Source organism: Pseudochaenichthys georgianus, chromosome 10, assembly GCF_902827115.2.
Source record: "Pseudochaenichthys georgianus chromosome 10, fPseGeo1.2, whole genome shotgun sequence".
Taxonomy (NCBI): domain Eukaryota; kingdom Metazoa; phylum Chordata; class Actinopteri; order Perciformes; family Channichthyidae; genus Pseudochaenichthys; species Pseudochaenichthys georgianus.
In genome coordinates, this window is record NC_047512.1 from 32,724,421 (window position 1) to 32,740,887 (window position 16,467).

At 41.2% G+C, this 16,467-nt stretch overlaps 1 protein-coding gene across 2 annotated transcripts in view; it reads left to right on the forward strand.

Moving 5' to 3' along the window:
* nrg2b (neuregulin 2b) overlaps positions 1–16,467 on the forward strand; it is an 89,335-nt gene that overhangs the window by 38,502 nt on the left and 34,366 nt on the right. For both annotated transcript variants that reach the window (XM_071204666.1, XM_034093176.2), the window contains exons 2-4: positions 748–910; positions 2,412–2,530; positions 3,590–3,713. In XM_071204666.1, coding sequence (XP_071060767.1) covers positions 748–910; positions 2,412–2,530; positions 3,590–3,713 — 406 coding nt within the window. The remainder of the gene's footprint in view (positions 1–747; positions 911–2,411; positions 2,531–3,589; positions 3,714–16,467) is intronic.

Consider the following 16,467-nt stretch of genomic DNA (forward strand, 5'->3'; position numbering starts at 1 on the left):
TGTGTGTGTGTGTGTGTGTGTGTGTGTGTGTGTGTGTGTGTGTGTGTGTGTGTGTGTGTGTGTGTGTGTGTGTGTGTGTGTGTAAACGGTACTAGATGGCGCTGAGTTGTCTCTTTGCTTTAGTTTCTGTGTGCTTGTGCTGCCTGCGCTGGCGTCAGTGATGCAGTCTGTTGTAGTTTTTAAGACAAGAAGAGAGAGGGAAACTCTCCTGAGACTGATGAAGCGCACGCACGCACGCACGCATGCACGCACACACGCACACACACACATACCTTAACACTACCACATTGCTCTAAAGTGAAACTCTGTTGCAGAGAGTTTCTGAGGGAAGGTTTTTTTCTCTGGAAGCTTTCACTTTGGTTTTGCTTTTTAGGACTCAGACCGTACCAAAGTGCTTTTCCTGCGTGTGTGTGTGTGTGTGTGTGTGTGTGTGTGTGTGTGTGTGTGTGTGTGTGTGTGTGTGTGTGTGTGTGTGTGTGTGTGTCATTGATTTTGTAAATTATTTTGCGATTTCCCATGTGAACCCTGGCCTGTTGCATCCGGTTTTGACCCCGACATTTACACCCTCACAATTGTCATCACCCCCTGCATATAAACACACAATGCCCCAAACACTCAAGAACACGCACACTCAAACAATTAAATGAATAGATGAATTAAATGACCGTAGTTAATTTCAATAATGCAGCCTTTGATTTTCTTTCTCCGCTGCCTCCCTCTACCCCCCCCCCCCCTCTCTCTGTCCAGCCTCTGCTCCTAAGCTCCGGCTGATGCGAGGCCAGGCTCTGGTGGAAGGGGAAAAGCTGTACTTGAAGTGCGAGGTGTCGGGGAATCCCAGCCCTTCCTTCCGCTGGTACAAAGATGGACACGAGCTTCAGAAAGGCAGAGACCTCAAAATAAAGACCAACAAGTGAGTCTGGATATTTTGTCCCTTAATATTCACACTCCATATACCACAAGACAAATGACTGCCTCTTTTACTGCGATGGGTCTTGGCATGCAGCTCTGTTTTCGTGACCCTGAGTAACTGCACGTTGCTTCCAAACTGTCTTTCCAAGTAGAACATTTGACTTTTACTGACTAGCTGTTTCTGTTTCGTTTATCAACACAGCAATAAAAAGGTTTCACAGTTTGAAATGGGGTTTTATAAGGTGATCGTCCATAGTCGCCCTAATTGCAAACACGTAAAACAATATATACCAGTTTACGCATTATTAAGAATATTTTCTGAATTGAATCCTCCTTTCAATGGTGGAAGAAGTACTTTGTTTATTTACTTAAATCAAAGTTGAAATACTACAGTGTAAAAGTACTGAGTTAAAAGGAAATGTCCTGCATCCAAAGTTATTCTTAAGTATAAGTTCAACATGATTAGCATCCAAAGTATAGTTTAAGTACCAAAAGTAAAAGTACCCAGGATGCAGAATAGCCAGTTACGCACCATATATTAACATTTTTGTATTATAATTATTGATGCATTAATGTGTTCATTACTACAATGTTGCACTTGGAAAAAGAGGTGTTCATTTGATTGTCTTTATATATGCAGCTAAACCTATAATAATATATGATTATGTATGAGTTGATTTATATTTTGTAATGATAATAAGTATCTATGTAAAAATAAATGCAGTGGAGTACAGCATTTGCAGATTTTTCTTTTAGTAGAGTAAAATTATAAAGTAGCATAATGTCAAAAATACTGTAGTAAAGTACGAGTATCTCGATGTTTAAGTACAGTACTGCAAATGTACTTACGTACTACGTTACTTCCCACCACTGCTCTTTCCACAGCCACCAAACTCCACTAAACACCTGTCATTTGACCTTTAAGAACGCAGGAGCTGCTGGTCTACTGCTGTCTAGATTGGTTAGTTTGTGTTTTGTGACTTTGGAGAATCCAAAACGAACCCTTTAAAAAACATCAAAGGTAAATATTCAAAAGCATAAACTGAAACTGGTATAGATTTATTTAGGTGTTACAAATTGGTTTTGCTTTGCCCACTGCAGTACATGACTTTCTGCTGCCTGTTTCTCCTCACTGATGGCCTCCATCTACTGAAGACACACACTGACTGTGGATCAGTACTTCAGACAACCCCACTTCCAAACACTTGAACTGTCCCGTTAAAGGAGTGCAGTGCCATTTATTGTACTCAGTTTCTTTCATCCTGCAGATTAGGTTAAGCCTGTCTCTGGTTTTAACTTCATAATTGTCCATTTGCTTTGATGGCCATTCACAGTGGACATTTGTATGCAATGATCAGTCATTTATTTCCTGTCTGGGCTGGAAACTAGAAATAATGTATCTTTTAGTCAGAGATGAGTCAACTGCTTGTTTGGAACAACAATAACTGACACTGTCTTTTGATCTGCTCTTTATCCCTCTCTGCCTCTCATCTTCTCTGAAGAAAAAACTCCAAACTGCAGATCAGTCGAGTCCGTGTGGAAGACTCCGGCAACTACACCTGTGTGGCTGAAAACTCACTAGGACAAGAAAACGCCACGAGTATAATCAGCGTGCAGATCTGTGAGCAATCTGTTGACTTTGAATTATTATACCTCACAAATATAAAGGTCCTATATGCTGTGTTCGTTTAGCCTCTAAGCCTAGCTAGTACACTTTGATCAACCTCTGTTCTCCTCAAACAGTTATACAATGGCTGTTATTCTGTTAGCAATTACAAGTAGCCTCTTTCCACAGGGATTTTGACTTTCTGAAAAAAACTAATTTGATCTCAGTATATAATATTGTACAGTATCTGATATCAGATTATTTAAAGGCGCCCTATTATTCTTTTTGGGGGTTTCCTTTTCTTGTCGTGTGTTACGTAGGTTTCTGTGCATGTAAATGGTCTGCTAAGGCTAACATCGCTGTGTTCCCTCCAGAGGAAGTTTCTCTCCCACACACTCCTCCCCCCCTGCCAGAAACACCTCCATTGGACTCCTTTGTTTACTTCTGTAACATATCACATACATCAAATTATATGTGATAGGCTAAGGGGTGGGACGGACATCTCTAAGCTTTTGACCAATCAGAGCAGACTGGGCTCTGGTTTCAGACAGAGGGTGAACAGAGGTGCTACAGGCAGTGTGAGAAAAATAAAGAGCTTTTTGAACATTAAAGCATGGAGACATGTCACAGTAGAGGCATACAATACAAATATGAACCTGATAATCAGCATAATATGTCCTTTTTAATAGGCTGTGGAAATAGAATAATCTCAAATATCTTTAAAACAAGGCAAAATCTAAATATTGTAGCAAATTACTTTTACATATTTATTTAAGTTTACGAGGTAAATAAAAATATGGTAGTGTGTTGCGTGTATGAGAGCAGGTGTATCAGATGAACCTGGCTCTCTCCACTCACAAACCAGCAGCTGTGAGCTGCTGTGAGCTGCTGTGAGCTGCTGCAGCGGCGCAGTAGTAGTTGTAGCAAAGTGACTGAAGCCTTCCCAGAAAATAGACAGATTCGTCACACTAAGCTCTTTGAAATTCAGGAGTCCGATAGATTTGTGGCAAACTTTTCAGTGGTGTTATATTTAGCACTACTTACACTTTCAACACCTTGTGATTTCCCTCGTAGTGACCACCACCACCCCGTCTTCAGGTGTGAGTCATGCGAGGCGCTGCAACGACTCGGAGAAAGCGTACTGCGTCAACGGAGGCGACTGTTACATCATACATGGTATTAACCAGCTGTCCTGCAAGTAAGTCTGCTGTCAGTCGCCCCACCCCCCCGTCCCCTCAGTCATCACTGTGTGGTCTCTCCCCCGTCTCTCCCCCTCCCTCTCTATCTCTGTCTCCATCCCTCTGGTCTCGTTGTTCCCTCCCCACACACTGTACATGCAACCCACTCACTGAGCAGCGTGTATGGCTTGTTGTTATCTACAGAACATTAAACAAGGGTTTGTATAAAGCAGATGGCTTAAATAGATTGTAATATTAGACACGATGTCTGCATGCATTACATGTTGTTGTATCTTCTTGCTCCAAGTGGAATATTTTAGTTCGGAGTGAGAGAGGTGTTCTTGTTACAACCCGCAAAAATGCTTGTGTTAACAGAAAAAACGTAACAGAGAGAGGTGCATTGATGATGATATTACACAATCAGATTTAATTTGTAATATTCAATATTATACATTTCTATACAATTGTTGTGTTATGATGAACGTTGTGTTGTCCCTATATGAAAACAGTTTTTGGACCACAGGAAAAATAACTGCAATGCTGTAGCTAATTCTAATAAACTATGCATTTAATAAACCAATAAAGTAATGAGCCCATACGATTTAACATGAGATACAAATGACATCTACATTGGTCTATGCTGGGTAAGCAAACAGCTAGCTTGTGTAGCATGGCAGTTGATTTGATTTCTGTAGATGAAAATCGTTTCTGCAGAGCACTGTATCCCTCATGCCCCTTTCACACCAGCGCCTTTTCAGCTCCGGCTCGGAGCTAGAGCCTGAAAAGCGCCGGGTTTTCCAGTTCACACCGGAGCTGCGGCGGCTCTTAGCTCCGGAATCCGCTTCATTTCCAGCTCCAAAAAATTGTCGGTCCAGAGGCAAGAGCTTTGGAGCTAAGAGGTGACCTCGCTTACGTCTCTCTTACGTCGAGGCGTGCAGGAAACTAAAGCCACCTCCCATGGGTCGACTGTTATGCCTGCCTACAAGCAGTAGTGCCTATAAACACACTTTATAAAGTCAGGCAACACTAACCAGGCTTCGTGTGATTCTGTTTATTTGTGCCTTATTTTGACCATCCGTTCACTGTTATCGATCATTGTGGAGAGAGGCAGACGTGTTGTTTTGTATTATTGCAGCATCGGGTGCAAGTAGTCAGTTTAGCTTCGGTTGCTATGCTAACATCACCCGTTTTATACCAGAGACACTTTCATAACAGCGTTGTGATCAACACACTCTCACTCCCTAAGCGTCCAATAGCGACGTTTGGTCAGTGTCCGTGGCGTCCAATTGTGACGCTCCTAGGCTCCTTCAGCGTCATAAAGGGACGCAAATAGCTTTCAACTGATTGCAATGTATTCCCATCTGCGTCGGGATTTGACGCTCATGGAAGCACAGCATTCGTTTATGTCGGCTGCCCTTAAAGGTAATGTGAGCGTCCATTCCCAGGAGTAAAGGATGGCAGAAGACACTACACTACCCAGAATCCCCAGCTATCGTTTGGACTACACCATGTGCTCTGTTTGACAAACCCTGTGATAGTCCTCAAGCTCTGTGATTGGAGAGTGTGCTCCGAGGGTTAAGCCGATTCTCGAACAGCACTTCAAATGGGATGGAACCACGGCAGACTGTCCAAAACTGGATTTGAACGGGTCCACCGCGTCCCCCCCTCCCCCACCCCGTCCCCAGAACTACACATGCTGGCTATTCTGTTTCGCAACATGTTCTCTATGGCACGTCTCTACTGGGAGTTGTAGTTTTAAAAGACGTTTTCGTATTTCCCATAATAAGAAGTTGCCAGTATTAAACTGTGTACATCCCTGGAGGTTTAGGGGACAGGAAACACTCACATTTAAAACATATAATTAATAAATGGGTGAAAATTGCTTGTGCCCAATATGGGCAGTATTACTATATATACCCACATGCCAGCTAAGGTCAGAAGAGCTTTATTTAACAGCTGGTCTTATGTCTGTGACCCCTGTGATAACAATACATTACATTAATTGATAAGCCTGAAACATGCACTTGTCAAGGTTCAGAGGCACATTTTGCAAATATGGCAGTAGCCATCGATCAGCTTAAGATAAGATATACTTTATTGATCCCAAGTTGGAACATTTGCGTTACATCAGCATGTGTAACAGTTAAATATGCAGTTGTGTTTATTTGAAAATCATTTAGTATAATCACATAAATTCTGTGTTTTATATTCAACAATTCTGTGTTCTTTATTTATTGATTGTTCAATACCTGACAAGGCCGGAGATGAAATATCTGCATACATCTTATAAGAGTACATTATGTATAATATCAGTTAAAATAAGTGCTTCAACATAGTTAACATTGCTGGAGGTATGCACACATATTGATAGATGTCTTGTAATGCACTATTGAGGAACCTGCAACCCAAGTTTTTCATTCAGTGCAGAACTACACCACAGTTGTGTAGGCCTATATGATATGTCAATAAACCTTAGAAAATCTTGAAATCTTGAACGGGATGTGCAAAATAGTCATTACATACAGTCTTTAATTAACTATTAGTAGAGAATAACGAGTAATGAATATACTTTATAGGGATCGTATTAATATCTAATAATAAAAATATTGAAATTCAATAACATGCTTTAACCACCAGGTGTCCCTTGATATCAGCTGTGCACCTTTATGGTGTAAATACAGCCTATCTACCAATTGGATCAAATATAAAAGTGAGCCGAATTAGTGTTGATACTGCAAGGAGACGTATTGTGTGAAAAGAAATGTAAGATGTTGTTTAATGGCTGATATATTTATGATCCACGTCACGTTTTCAGTTCCTCATGTTTGTCTTCTCATCAGGGCTCTATAAATACAGAACTACGGCAGATATGTAATATGTAATGCAGCCGAACCGTGTATTACAATGCCGTTATGTGATGACTTTCAAAGAGAAAAGCAAGCACACTCGGAATAAGGTATTATTATTATTTTGGTCTGTTTCCGGTATTTGTTAATGACGATGTGCTGTGAGATGTGAGACTGGAATTGCACAGGGGGGAAATAACGTAGGCTATCTTTAGATGCGGATTTTGTTAAACTAATATGTTTAGGCTGTGGACCAACACTATACATTGACGGGGAAGGGGGTATCAATAAAGATAACACCATTAAACAGTTACACAACATAGCAGAAATAATATCGATAGCAGCGTCCCTAGCAACCACCTTGGTAACAATGAAAACGTCGCGATTTCCTGAAGTAATCTTCGTAATAACTAGCAAACTAAAGATCATGTACATCCACTGCACACATAATCTGAAATAACAACTCATATTTCTCGCATTAAATGACATCAAAACGCATTTTAATGGCCAAACTAACTTTAAAATAGGCATTTTACACCCAGAATAAAACGAATTTCGGCCATGTTTTCTTTTTCTGCAGGGAGAAATTTGAAGATCACGTGACATAGACGCCAGCCATCGGAATGAATGGTGAAAAAAACGGGGTTTGTCAAACAGAGCACATGGTGTAGGCCAAACGATAGCTGGGGATTCTGGGTAGTGTAGTGTCTTCTGCCATCCTTTACTCAGAAAACCTTATTTGTTTCTCCGAATCGAAGGGGAAAAATACAAAAGCATTGCACACAATTTAAACCAATCAATGTTGTGTAATTAACAAGGATAATCTGGTGTTTTTTAGTCGATGAGTAGTGCAGATATCACTGTAAAAGTAATCGACAGTAAGAGGAGTACTTACTTCCGGGTGTACAATTCTCCGTTATCCAATGGGAATGGATGCTCACATTGCCTTTAAGGGCAGCCGGCATAAACGAATGCCGTGCTTCCATGAGCGTCAAATCCCGACGCAGATGGGAATACATTGCAATCAGTTGAAATCTATTTGCGTCCCTTTATGACGCTGAAGGAGCCTAGGAGCGTCACAATTGGACGCCACGGACACTGACCAAACGTCGCTATTGGACGCTTAGGGAGTGAGAGTGTGTTGTTGTGATACCAAACAGTGTCAATTCAGACTGACACACATTCACTTAGGCTAAGGGAACTGGGGATATGCATCAGCTGCTTGTGTGAGTCGGACAGTGAATACTTTAGAGCGGCCGCTGCCGTGTGAGCTAACCGGGAGCTAACGGGAGAATAAAGTCCCGTGGAAGAGCAGCCAGCACTGCAGCGGTCGGTAAATGCTGCAGAAACACATTAATAAACAATGAACCACGGCACTCTGGAGAAAAGTATAAGGTTGGAGAAGTCGTTATTCCATTTATTCTGGCTTCGTGTGATTAAAAGCAACACGATCATCGACCCGACGCTGTTGTTGTTGTTGTGAGCTTCCGTTGGGGAGCAAATCAGCGATGTAAACGGTGACGTCATGACGCAGCAAGGGCAGCTCTGGGGCGCCAGTGGGCGGTGTGTACAGAGCGGGAGCTGAAAAGGGAAACCGGAGCTGAATCAGAAAAGCTCCCGCTCGGAGCTAGAAACTGAAAAGCGCTGGTGTGAAAGCCGCATCAGAGGAAGTTCACAGGGATATGAAGTTATAAAGGACGTCCCGCTGACGTAGAATATCAGCTGCTGCCTCTGTGTCGGTCACCCTGTTGGCATGTCACCATGAAATGCTCTGCATGCTGAGGGCACCTCGTAAAGCCAACCTGATCTCACCAGAATGCGTGACTCCACCACGACTCCATTGCGTGGTGGAGTTACGCATTCTGCTACATTTACGTGGCGGCACCACGCAAAAAAAGTGACTGAGGCTCTTTTGTCGTGGTGCACACACGCATTTCTACAACGTCTCGCAGTGAGCTTTTATTCTATACAACGTTTTTTAAATCTACTTTATAGCTTGTAGTAACTCACGGGAGGCTTCTTTTATTTTATTTGTATTCATAATTATTTTTATTTTTCGTCAGAATGTAAAAATTACATTAGTTACGAATTTGTGTTACGAAACAGTGCATTGTGTGTAATGCAACTGTGATTTTTATTAAATTAGTTAGTTTTTAAGGAAGGCCAGAGCTTCAGCTGTGTCCAATAGATTGTTCCCTTTAGTTAACGTTATTTAAAAGATAATGATCATGTCCCCTGTATTGTATTACGAGCGTCCATTCCCATGTGGCTCTTTCCTGCTGTAACGCTGCACATAAGAAATGTGCAGAATGACAGTTTAATGGTGTAGTACACACATATTGATAGATGACTTGTAATGCACTTGAGGAACCTGCGACCCAAGTTTTTCATTCATCTTGAAATCTTGAAAGGGACGTGCAAACTAGTCATTATATACAGTCTTTAATTAACTATTAGTAGAGAATAACGAGTAATGAATATACTTTATAGGGATCCTATTAATATCTAATAATAAAAATAATGAAATTCAATAACATATCAGAGCTGTGCACCTTTATGGTGTAAATACAGCCTATCTACCAATTGGATCAAATATCAAAATTAGCCGAATTAGTGTTGATACTGCAAGGAGACGTATTGTTTGAAAAGAAATGTAAGATAATGTTTAATTGCTTATATATTTATGATCCACGTCACATATTCAGCTCTGGCGGCAGTTCTCCTGTTTGTCAAGAGACAAACAGGAGCACGTATCAGCAGGGCTCTATAAATAGAGAATTACGGCAGATATGTAATATTTAATGCAGCCGAACCGTGTATTACAATGCCGTTATATGATGACTTTCAAAGAGAAAAGCAAGTACACTCGGAATAAAGTATTATTGTATTTTTAAAAAACGTTTTCAGATTTCACATCACATAAACACCAAATCCCAGCATGCATTGCGGATAACCATCCAATCATCGACGTCTATTCACAACGTCACGTCCGTTTGTTCTACATCTCCACGCATGGATTAACATCGATTTAATACATTAATGTAGCCTTTGTTTCTGCTAAAAGAGGTGTCGACCAGCTGGGGCAACAAGAAAATCGGCGTAATCGAGTGTGGCTATTACAAAATAAATCATTAGGTCGGGGTTTGCGGTTATTTCTCCACTGTTAACAATACCGTGTAGCTGTCACGCTTTGAAAAGACGAAACCAACCGTGACATCTTCACGTCTCCCAGCAATGGTAAAGCGTCACATGTTCACGTCACGGCGTGATACCGGGTTGCAGAATGCGTAACTCCACAACGCAATGCGGTGTTATAGAGTCGTGGTGGAGTCAACACATTCTGGTGAGATCAGGTTGCGTAAAGCAAAGAGGGGAGAAGTTTTGATTGAATACCTCAAAAGAGTTATTGGACTATAGTTTTATCAAGTGCCTATACTTAATTAACTTATTCATTTTCATTCACAACTATCTGTTATTAGCCACTGTTAGCTCTATGCTAGTTAGTTACTAAGCAACCACATTGACAGTATAGAGTGGCGAAGTCTCTCCCCTTCCGGGGGAGCTCCATGGGACCTTATTTCGGAAAAATTATGTATTGAAGTTAATGAAGAGAGAAAGATTATCTTTCAATCCCGTTTGAATTGTGCCACGAATTACTACGGAGCCCCCTAGGGGACATGGAGAAGAAGAAAAAATAATAATTTGAAAAAAAAAAAAAAAAAAATGTTTTGCGAGATATCGCAAAACCTTTGCGAGATCTCGCAATACTTTTCATTTAGTACTTCCTGGTCAGTTCTGCTGCTACGGAAACACAGAAACCACAACAATGCAGTGGTTCATCGATTTTACTTTGAGCTTGGCCTTAACTATAAAGATATAACATCAGTGCTTGGCAATAGGCATGGGTTTCACACATAGACTGTATATATAAAAGGGTTTCACATAAGTGAAGACACCTCAAGAAAACACTCAGAGCGAGGGGACATGCACGTTCCTCTGAGCTGAGTTATTGACAGATTCTAATTTCGCGGATCAATAACTCATGAACATAACGTTGTAAAAATACAAACAACATGACTTTACAATCATAGCAAGGTAGACAACGAGCTACAGAGTCGTTTTTATCAGAACAGTTCGATACGCGCCGTCATCCGAGCTAAACATCAAGAATTGGTCACAATCTGCAGCTGGAGGAAGGAGAGGAGTGCTTAGGGACCGTCTACAAACTGCAACGGGGTTTTGCGAGATCTCGCAAAGGGGTTTCGCGATATCTCGCAAAGGTTTTGCGAAATCTCGCAAAACATTATTATTATTATTTTTTTCAAATTATTATTTTTTTCTTCTCCATGTCCCCTAGGGGGCTCCGTAAATTACACATATGATGTTTGTCAATTTAAAAGATAATTTTGTAAGTCAAAAAAATAAAAATGTGTCGCAAAACTGTGAAGTAACACATTTGTTTGTGTGAAACGCTCAATGAACTACATCTCTGGTCTCGCAGACTAGCACAACAATACACTATGGCCGTCACTACTGTCTTGTCAAAAAAGGGATTGACTACCCTCACTATCAACACAATGAAACACGTCCAGAAGAATGTCATGCAAAGCTGCCTGCCTGCCTGCCTGCCTGCCTGCCTGCCTGCCTGCCTGCCTGCCTGCCTGCCTGCCTGCCTGCCTGCCTGCCTGCCTGCCTGCCTGCCTGCCTGCCTGCCTTCCTTTGATTCTCTCTGAACTGCCTGATCTTTTTAATGTTTAATGTCAACCATTTGTGCAGATAGCAGTAGAACAGATCGCCGATGCTAATGTAGCGCTAGCGTTAGCATTTCTCCCCCTGGCTTAAATGGTGTATTATAGAATGATCACACCGGTGTGACATTACTCTTCAAAGGGTTCACGAAATATTACTACTACTCTTACTGTTTAACATTTTGGGTTACTTGATGTCACTTCATGTTAAGGCTAATAAAAATGACAAGGCTAAGACTGTAATGCTAACTAACGTGCTTGCTACTAGCTAGGTAGCTAACTTGATCCAGCCACTCCTGGTCCTTTAATCAGACAGGAAGCGAAAGAACGAACAAGACTCATTGCTGGTATGATAACAACCTGGTACTAAGCACACAGGCAAGTTATCTTATCTTAGCTATCTCTTATTTGGTGGAGGAAAACAATTGTGACATCAGTTATGACATCACTTACGCGACTCTGGGATTTGTAGTCTTTCTAGTTGCAGATTTTTCATAGTCTTATATTTCTACAGTTTTATGACAAACTGTGACTTTTTTGACATGGAAATGATTTGTTAAGATTGACAAACATCATATGTGTAATTCATGGCACAATTCAAACGGGATCGAAAGATAAGTTTTCTCTCTTCATTGACTTCAATACATAATTTTTCCGAAAAAAGGTCCCATGGACCAGAAGTAGATGGGCGTGACTTCGCCACTCTATTGAGAATTCCTTATAGCTAGCTGCCAAGATTGAGAGTTATCTGTAATGTATTACAATGCTTTATCCAGCAGAGGATTGTGGGTAAATTAGGAAAATAGCAAAAGTCCTTGTCAGCGGTGAGTTTGTGTGAAAATTAATCCATAATTTACTGTTTACTGAAAAATTACTGCAACAGTCACACTGCATTTTAAAATGTGATACTTACATAATACATAATTAATGCATTGTCCATCTGTTTTTAAGTTGTCTCCCTTCAATTTGGAAAACGTGCTGTAATTGTATTACTTATTTGCTTACGTACTCGCAACTGCAAGTAATTTGAGGGTGAGCCAAATTCTTGATGAGCAAAATGACAGGAATGTAGGCCTCTTGTTAGCCTATTAACTAAGTAAGATTCTATGGCCCTAACCATGGCTCTGATATACATATCAGAAGCCTATCTGTGCTGTAAATTGAGGAATCCATGGAGCTGTCCATCGTGTAGTAGCAGACATATTAGTAATTGTGATTTTTCTCTTAGTTCAGCGCTTATTCCTGTTAATGCTTGGATCAAAGATATTATCTTCTCATATATGTGGGGACTATATAGGCTTTTTTTATTTGCATGTGAATGAATCAAACCCTCCCCCCTGAATGAACACATCTACTACTGTCTATACCAATATTGATAGCAATGCGTCACACTTATCCTGCTGTTGGTAGGTTGCACTATGACGCTGTAGCTGAAACTTGGTGTTGCCCCGTCCTGCGTTCACATGCAGTGTGAACGCAGGACTACCAAGACTAGCAAAACAACTTTGACTTTGTGACAAGAAACGCTATGTTGTTTGGCAGATAAGGCTGGGAAAACATTAGTCCTCCCTTTTTTTCTGCCTTTGCTCTGTAACTGTTTGTGTCGCCATGTTTTCCGTTGTCCCTGGGGGGAGGAAACAGGACGTTAGGAAAACTAGGGATCACATACACAGCAAACTAGATCTGAAATGTAGTAATGGAAATGCCACAGCTATTTCTGCCTTGCTGCAGAACAGGAGCTGTTAACAGGGTTCACTGCTTGCTAAGTATCTAGTCCTCCTTTTGCTGTTTATTTGAAATAAACTGCTAACATAAAACGCAGCACTTCCTGTGAGTGGGAGGATTCTTCACAGGAAAGGGCTACCAGACTGCTAGGTGTTTAGAACAGCCAGTGCAAAACATGTCCATGAACTCTGTATTAGTCACTGCTGTGATATATTTCTCTCTCTCTCTCTCTCTACCTCTATATATATATAGTTATCTCCCTTGCTTCCCCTCTCCTCCCCTCCCCTCTCTGCCTTTCTCTCTATCTCTCATCTGATATACCTCCCGGTCATTGCTGAAGGATAAATCAGGATTTTTTTCATGGTGCTGACAAGCAGAAAACTTTGTTCGAGAGGGTGCATACTGTACACTCATTACTACATGCATATAGCAATTTAGGGCTGAGAAATGGGCAGGATTACAACCTTCTGTACATCATGGTGCTACATACACTGCATATTTCAAGAAGCTACAGCAGGGCTATCAAGGTGTAGCAGCTCCCAGAGACTTACAGTTCCTCCTCAGCTCTGTCATCCTTTGTTGGCCTGTCTGTAAGACCCAGTGGAAACAGGACGTAAATAAGACCACTGTCTATAGACTGTCTGCCCGGGCTTGTTCTCTTCAGAGAGATATGTAGACCCCCACGTACGCTCACACACTCACGATCCTGCTGCTGTTGCATCACTGCGAGGCTCCTGCACGCAGCAGATTGTTATCCCTGAAAGTTGAGGTGGTATTTGGAAGCTCCTTTTGTGCCGACCATGGAAATGTATAATCCCCTAAAGGGGGAACTGCAAATTGGAGTCTGTAGGTTATAGTGGAGGACAGCCCATAAAGAAAGGCACCCTGGATAAAACAGAGTGGAGGTTGAAGTGAACATCAGGACATACAAACATGCCCCCTGGCGAGCTGCTGTTAGTGAAAACTCAGTGTGCTCTATGCTGCCTTCAGCCCACCGTATAGCTTTCTGTGTAGAGTCGCACATAGCTCTCATTCATCTTAATGTTGTTGCGCGACTCCAGTCTGGAAGCAACATTAAATCGTGTATTCCCAGATATAGATTGATAGAGACTTATAGATTCCCCATTTGAATCAATTAAGTTCATTTAATATATTGTAATCAACAAATGGCACAGTCTAGTATTGATGCCTGCGCCTAATGTCCACAGCTGTCTGTGTTTTTATTCCTCATATTTATGGAGACTTTGCATAATGAATCTATCAAACTGAAAACTGAATCCCCGGCTTTGCTCTCACTCTGAAACAAAAGGTGTTTCGGATTTTATTTTGCCTCTGTGCTTGTTCTCGGAGCAGTATAGTCGTGTGTGGGGGGGTGCGGGGAGGAGAGCATGTGCAGATAAAGAAAGGGTGGAGGGAGGAAAGAAGGGAAATGATATACAGTAAAAGCTCTGCCGGCATAAGGCTGCCTCTGCTCTTCGTGTCTCCCCCCTCTCTCTTTCTCTCTGCTCTATTTATAACTCTATGGGAAATTGCTGAGTGGGCTCTTCCGAGGGTTTTTGCCGTAATTGATTCAAAATGCAAGTTGTCTCTTTAGTGGTGAGAAAGAGGAGAAAAGGATACCCGGTCAGTTACATGGGCAGTATCACACGCAGGCCCTTTGCCTTTTAAAACTGGATACTTTTGTTGACCAGACTCTAAATTATCGTAATAAATACAATACAGCTATTAGAGCCCGAGAGCTGTAATGACTGTAACGGAGCCACACCCATGATATCATAACACTGTGGTTCACCAACTGCTGTGATTCATCTCCAGTGTAATGTGCACTGCAGTTGGAGGAGATTTTCTATGTCATGTCTTCTTTTCATTTCACTGCAGTAAAAGCTGATCTACTATCAATTATAGCAATAGAGAGATTGGATCAATTACGCCTGGCTGGGTAAAATCCATGATACTCATTATAACTCATAGTTCAAGACATTTTAGGATTTGAATCACTCCCAAAGATATTTTTTTACTTTATTTTCTCAACATTACATTGAAATGAGGGCCTCTTGTGGATTCATTTAACCCGGCTTATGTATCCTCGCAAATGCAGTCATTTGACTGTATCCATGTGTAACATGTGTGTAATGACAGTTTAATATCAGCCTGTCCTCCTACAAAAAACGACCAAATAGATCGATTGTTCAGCAGCTTATTGTGACCCATAGTCACGTTTTAAAGTGTAGCACCTCTAGTGGTCGTGTAAGAAACAACATGCTCCCGTTGTTTGCAAATGCTCCGGATGGTCGTTTATTCACAAATAACCCTCTCTGGAAAATCCTAAATTGTGGAATAGTTTGGCCATTAAAATGCTTTTTGATTAGATTTCTAACGAGAAGTGTATATTGTACTTTTAGAATCTACGTCCAGTGGATGTGTAGGATCTATAGTTTGATATATATTACGAAGATGATTTGAGGTCTGGCCAGGAGAACGTGTACTACGTCTTTCCGCAGCGTCCATGTAAAGTTAGCGTCAACCCTCACAGGGTGAAAATAGTATTTCCGGTCTCTAAGCTTTCATGATAAAACCGGAAGTATCTGCATTACTCATCCACTAAAAAACATCAGTTTATCCTTGTTAATTACACAATATTGATTGGTTTCAGTGGAGGCCGGCCCATAGGGGCGCTAGGGGCCCCGCCCCACCTCTTCCCACATACAAAAAAAATCTGAAAAAAAAATGAAATTAAAAAAAAAAAATTGAATTTTTTTTTTTCAAACTATATTTTATATTTTTATTTTTAATGAACAAGGTAACAATTTTTTATTTTTAATGAACAAGGTAAATATCATACAATTGGTATCAGTAACATGTATAATCTACGATAAAATCTCGTTTAAAATAATTGTGTTACGATGTCTAAAGTTACTGATAAGTCACATGTTTCCTGCCTGGCCTTGCCCGTGGCATTAGTTTATCATTACCGGGCGCTGTGCAAAGAGCCCCCAAGCCAAACAGTAGCAACCAGCACGTTGCAAAAGTCTCAATAGTAAACTGTGCCGCCGAAACATAATTTCAGCCAATCAGCGGCATAAAATATTTTGGTCACGAGGGCGCTCACGTTGTCGCCCACGTTGGCGCCCACGTTGGCGCCCACGTTGGCGCCCACGTTGCTTACGTGCGTTGACGTGTGTTGCTTTTTAGACTTGGGTATCGAGAACCGGTTCCGGTTCGGAACCGGTTCCAACATTTCGATTCCAACGGCATCATTTAGACATGTGAATCTCGGTTCTGCTTTTCGATGCCTGAGGAAATGTTTCTTGCCGCTCTCCGTAAGGCAAGGCAAGGCAAGGCAAGGCAAGGCAAGTTTATTTATAGAGCACTTTTCAACGCAAGGCAATTCAAAGTGCTTTACACAAAAAAAAAAAAAAAAATGAAAGACATTAAGCATTAAAAAAGAAAAGCTA